Consider the following 5,970-nt stretch of genomic DNA (forward strand, 5'->3'; position numbering starts at 1 on the left):
GGTTTGCGCACCTTTCCCCACAAGACTCGATCTCCTCTGTTGAATTTCTCGCACTGCATGATGTTTGAGAAACGGATGATTGAGACACAGTCTTTCCGAAGAGGCCCCCTTAACCGATAGATAGGCCGGTACACCTACAATCCCCTACATCTGCTTGCCCATCATGGAAAGGTTCCCCACAACTTACTCAACTATGCCAGAGCCCATAATGGCTTGTGGCTGCACACGGAAGTTTCTAGCATGAATAATCTTATGATCCCTTTGAGCCTGGGTGGCAAACCATAGGATGATCACACGGGTACCCCGGGATCTTCTAGCACAACACAGGTATATCCCCAGGTGTTCGGGCAAGCCACTGGTATATCCCCAGGGTGCCCCAACCAATCCACCAAGATGTGTATTAAAGTAGCCACCTTAAGTTAACTATTAATGATAACTCTCACATTTGTCATGAATACACTCAACCAATCCACGTCTACGAGCATAGCAGAGCAGTATAAGCATAACGTAGAAGTAACTCCCAAGGTTTGAATGCAGGACAAAAGGTTCCTACCTCATCAACTACTTCCCAATACCCACGTGTTATCAATTCCCAACCATGCAATGTTGAGGGTTGAGCTAATGCATAAAAACCGGGTAATAAAGGGATATGATCAAAGTGTGAACTTGCCTCGTACTGTTGATGAAGATGATTCGCACTCATAGCTCCTGATAGTTCTACTTGTCACACTCTGGTCAATCTATCGTGAGCAACCAATTGCATACATAAGCACTCACTCAAAAGATCAGAAAGAACGAAAAAACAATTCGGAACGCTTCAAAATCTAGCAAATAACTCTTGCAACCGAAAACAATTTCTAATAGTACCAAAATTAAGTGACTTTGGCCTTATCAGAAATTTTAGGTCAAGAGCTTCGATTTGCAAAAAGAATCAACTCAAACGGAGTTATAAAACTTGAGTTACGATCAAACGAAGTTTAAATACAAATCTGTTTGAATTCAGATTTTAAAACTTTCAAAAACAGGTTTGAGTTGGATTACTGGATAGAGGGGATCATAACGAAAAAGTGGGCGTTGGTTTCATCTAATTCCGACTAAGGAGTAAAAATTAGGGATCGTTTTAAGATTAGGGACTAATCTGTAAAAACTTTAATCGTAGATAGGTCCTTGATGAAAAATAACAGGAAAAAGAAAAGACTAAAACGCGAACGTTCATTTTCCTGATCTAAACAACGGACGTTCGCTGTATAATAAAACAAAAAAAAACCAGATCTAGGGTTTCCAGAAAAACATAAAGAAAAACCAATGAATCTAATCGGTTCATTTACCGGTTCGGGACGGTTTTTCCGTCGAAAACCAGCGCCGACGGTTAGCGCGTCCGACGGCGGCGTCAGACTTCGACCACGGCGGCGAGGTTTGCAGCGGCGAGGCGCCGGCAGGGGCTACGCTGCGCGGGAAGGCGGAGTGGTGGTGAAGCGGGGCGGTGCGCAGGCGATGCGGCCCGAGGCGGCGCTCACGGGCAGCGGCGGCGGCGCAAAGCGGTGAGTGCGGGGTGCGGCGGCGACGGCGAGATGCGGCAGCGGCGGCGCGATGTGAGGAGGAGGAGAGAGAGGGGGGGTCCGGGCGCGGCTTATATAGGCCAGAGGGGCGGTTTGGGCAAGGGGCGGCAGGAGGCGGCTCCGACCGGGACTCCTAGCTGGAGTCCGGCGAGGACACGGCGGCGCGCGCGGGGAAGGCGGTCGGCGGAGCTGGGCCGGCCCAGTCGGCACGCGGATCTTTTTTTTAAACACAGACAAAGAAAAATAATAAAAACAAATGAAATAAAAAACATTATAAAGGCATATAATATATCAAAATTTTCAAAAAAAGATTTTCTGTAACTTGAAAATTTTTCTGGCGTCAAATAAAATCTACAAAACTTCAAATAAATCAAACAGTGCCACTGCTGCAATAAAACCTTATAAAAATCATTTTAGAAATACCAATATAAATTCAAATTTATTTCTCTCCAATTTTCTAATGTAGGGAATCATTTTACACTAATTTCCATCAATTTTATTTTTGGAGAAAAAATAATTTGAATAAAATCCAAAGAACTCCAAATTGCAAATAATTTTTAAAGGGACTTTAAATTTGATTATTTTAAACTCCCAACTCATATTTCATGTAATTCGAAGAAGTCATTTTATCTTCTGTCATGAAAATCATTGAGTTGCATAAAGTTTCTGAATTTGAAAAAATATTTCCAAATAAAATTCAAATCTTTTCAAAACCCCTTTCCATTTATTTAAATGGAAGAAGTCATGTCATCTTCTCTCCATGGTTTTGTGATGAAAAGAATTTGAATTCATGGAGATCATAAATGCAAAATGAAAGTTTGGGAAAGTCATTTTATTCCCTCTCATTTAACTTTCAAAAAGTTTCAAATTTCACTCGGTTTCACACAAGCAATCATATAATCAATCAAAACTATCTATTTAATATAACATTCCAAAATTTAGAATTTTGGGATGTTACAATCACCCCGCCGACTACCCCATGATGTTGTGGTCACTCGGTGGTATTTCTTTTTTCAATTTCTTTTTGATTTTTTGGGCTTGCTTGTGTTCTAGCCCAGCAGACCTTCTATATATTTCGGTACTTTCATACTCGTTGTTTGAATGATTGGTTGCTTTTATATTTATATAAAGCGGAGCGAAATAAGTTTTTGTGGACAATTTACAAGCTCATGTGATGTGTATCTCATTCTCATGCATGATCTCATCTACTAGCTACCTACCTATGATTAGTCCCATGAGCTGGGATTGGGCTCCAAGACGAGCGACGCGTAGATGAGCTCGTTCCACGCGTCGGGCACGCCGGGGAGGCACCAATGGCTGCAGTCCTGCTTCCTCTTGGACACGTTCCTCCTCTTGTCCGGCGCCATGCCGTACAACGAAGGGGAAATTGAGTATAGAACATCGCAATTTGTTGAAATTTCTAGTAGTTTCCCTGATTTAACATGGCCATTTCCCCCCAGTTTTTTCCATTAATCATGAAGCCAGACTCAACTCGTGCCTGTTGCATTGTGGCCTTTTTCTTTTTTTGGGCCGGCTGGATTCGTGCCTGTTGGGCCAGTAGAAATAGGCCAGGAGAAGTAATCAGCCGGTGTGGTCTCCTTCCGAGATCGAACAAGATCGTTTGTTCCGATCGATGGTCCTTCCCAAATAGTTCGCTCCGGGGAGCTCCTAGATAGATTGTTCAGTTGTTATCGGGGTCCAAAATTTGTGTGGCAATTGTTGAGGGATCGCTTCCCATCAGCAATGGAGGTGCTCAAGAGGCACGGCCCGGGTAATGGGTTATTTCCCCTTTGTGGGGTTGCGGAAACGGGGAAACCACATCCTCTTCTCTTACATGGCGTCTCACGTGCGTTGGAGCTTTGTGCGTGAGGCACTAGGCCTGGATTGGGAAGCTCACGACCTAGCCGGCTTCCTCCAGACCAGAGCTACGCAGATAGGGAGGAACATGCGACTCTTCTGGCTAGTTTTTGCGGCTCTAACTTGGACACTTTGGACGACGCGTAATAAGATGGTGATCGAGCGGATCTTCCTTCGACGGGCATCTGACTCTTCCTTCAAATTTCTCGTGTTCTCTCAGCGCTCGCACCCGCTGGTTAAACAGCGGGATCACGACAGGCTTGGGCAGATGTTGGATGCGCTACATGACACGGCGGGGCGATGCCTCCCGCCGACGACCCCATGATATTGTTGTCACTTGGTGGTATTTTTCTTTTCAAATTCTTTTTGATTTTTTGGGTTTGCTTGTACTACAGTAGTTTGAGCTGATTTGTTGTTTTTATTTATAATGCGGAGTGAAATAACTTTTTGTGGACAATTTACAAGGTCATGTGTATCTCATTCTCATGATCTCATCTACTAGCTGCCTATGATTTGTCCCATGACCTGGGGTTGGGCTCAAAGACGAGCGACGCGTAGATGAGCTCGTTCCACACGTCCGGCACGCCGGGGAGGCACCAGTGGCTGCAGTCCTGCTTCCTCTTCCCCCTCTTCTCTGGCGCCATGCCGTAGAGCGACGGGTGGCCGTCCTTGCGGAAGCTGGTCAGCCTCGTGACGTTGAGCAGCCGCACCGGGAACCGCATCCGCGCCACCACCTCGTCCACGATCCGCATCTTCTCCGGGTAGCTGTCCACCACCGCCCCCCTGAACGCCGGCTCCGTCTCGCCGCTGCAGGAGCCGCCCGAGTCCCACTCCCCTCCCCTGAAATGCGCCGTGGAGTATCCCCGGTAGAAGACGACGCTCTTGTCGGGGTCCATGTTCTTGTCGACCCACCGCGCCCATGTCTGGAGGGCTCTCTGGTAGGCTTCGGTCGAGTTGAACTGGGGGTACAGCGTGTCGCCTTCCATGTAGTAGTTGGTGCTGCAGTGTGGAGCCACACACACATTGTTCATCTGTTTTATCGATGGATGATTTGAACCTGCAAATCAATGGACGGAGTGGTGTCATCTCCGGCGGTGCATAACGTACCCCCTGGCGGTCTTGCCGTGCGTCCACCAGTGTCCGGTGTTGAAGACGAGGACGTCGGCCTTCTTCCACCGGCCGGCCGTCTTGTCGATGCGGTCGATCTGGAGGGTCGGGTTGGAGTTCCCCAGCCGGTTCAGCCGCACCCCTTCCCGGACCAGGAAATGCGAGCGCACGAACTCCACCGTGCAGTCAAAATCCTACAATAATCCCATCCTTCAACCTTCGACCAATGGAGCTTGATTCATTGACTGCGTCATGGAGTTTACCGGGAACCTGAAGACGAAGTAGCCGCGGCCCTTGGAGATCCGGTACCCGTGGGTCTCGAACATCCTGGACCTGTCGGGGAGCGCGGCGCGGAGGATGCAGAGCATGGACTCGAACTGGTTCCGGTTCATGGAGTCGCCCACCAGCATCAGCCGCCGCCCGCGCAGCCTCGACAGGAGGTCCGTCGCGTTTAACGTGGGGAGCCGGCACCGGCGCGGCGCCCAGCGCCACCGCGTGTACCCGGCGTCCGCCCGCCCGTTGGACGCGCACGCGTACGCCTCGTCCACGTACGGGCACGTGCCCGGCGCGTACAGCGGCCGCGTCGGCTTCTCGTCGTCGTCCGGGACCCACGTCCCGTCGTAGATGTCGCAGCGTTCGGATTTCTCGCGGCCGGCTGCCTTGGGCGGCGGCGTGGGACGTGGGAGAGGTGACGCCGTCTGTGTCAGCGGCCGCGGCGGCGGTAGAGAAGGTGACGACGTCGCTTGTGCCGGCGGGGCTGACGTTCGTGCCGTCCGTGGCGGTGGTGACGGATGCGAGACGCGAATCGACGGGAGCCAGGAGAGGCGATGGGAGGACAGAGCGTGCGGGGAAGTGGCAGAGGGGCGCAGCAGGAGGAGGAGGGGGAGTGTGAGCGGGAGGAGGAACGGAACGGAGACGAAGGCGGCGAGCGGGAGCACGAGGCGGCACGGGAGCGGCGGCGCGGGCGGCATCTGCTGGCTGGTGGAGCCAGATCACCGGACTTCAGTGATTGCGAAGGCGTGATGCGAGGCCTCCGGGTTCCGGCGAGCCGTCGAAGGTGGCGGGCGGTGGATCCTTCGGGCGACTGGCGTGGCGGGGAGCGCGCGCGTCAGTTGCTCCGGTCAGATCGAGCAACCAGAGGTACACGGCTCGGAAGGAACATGGGCCGGGTGGAAGGCGGAACCATCAATCATAAGACGGGTCGAGCTGCAGAAAATACGATAAGATGGGCTGACTTGGGCTTCCGTCCTACAAACGGTTTTCTCTTTTGGGGAGTTGTGCTTCCCGCTGACCACTGCACTTCCCTCCCCACAAAAAAGAAAATCTGATCACTACACTATCTGAAGAAAAAAATAACTGACCACTGCAATGTAAAAACGGGAGCTCTTGATGTCCGTTTCATCTCGCCTGGAGATCAGTTTGCTGTTGTGTGACCAAGCCGGCTACC

At 50.6% G+C, this 5,970-nt stretch overlaps 1 protein-coding gene across 1 annotated transcript; it reads right to left on the reverse strand.

The window, feature by feature from the left end:
• Positions 1–3,826: 3,826 nt before the first annotated feature.
• On the reverse strand, positions 3,827–5,677 carry LOC123169765 (protein trichome birefringence-like 5). Its single transcript, XM_044587635.1, has 3 exons — positions 4,787–5,677; positions 4,524–4,717; positions 3,827–4,415 (listed from the first exon to the last, which is right to left on the reverse strand). Exons 1-3 carry the CDS (start codon positions 5,492–5,494, stop codon positions 3,923–3,925), a joined length of 1,395 nt encoding a protein of 464 aa, XP_044443570.1. The 5' UTR covers positions 5,495–5,677; the 3' UTR covers positions 3,827–3,922.
• Between the last annotated feature and the right edge of the window lie 293 nt (positions 5,678–5,970).

The sequence above is a fragment of the Triticum aestivum genome, chromosome 7D (assembly GCF_018294505.1).
Source record: "Triticum aestivum cultivar Chinese Spring chromosome 7D, IWGSC CS RefSeq v2.1, whole genome shotgun sequence".
In the NCBI taxonomy this organism is placed as follows: domain Eukaryota; kingdom Viridiplantae; phylum Streptophyta; class Magnoliopsida; order Poales; family Poaceae; genus Triticum; species Triticum aestivum.

Bases quoted from the DNA above. Each gene is read 5' to 3' on its own strand.
- LOC123169765 (XM_044587635.1), bottom strand. From the start codon at position 5,494: ATGCCGCCCGCGCCGCCGCTCCCGTGCCGCCTCGTGCTCCCGCTCGCC. The intron at 4,718-4,786 runs GTAAACTCCATG...GGATTATTGTAG, and splicing joins ACTTCGTCTTCAGGTTCCCG to GATTTTGACTGCACGGTGGA. The intron at 4,416-4,523 runs GTACGTTATGCA...TCCACACTGCAG, and splicing joins CACGGCAAGACCGCCAGGGG to CACCAACTACTACATGGAAG.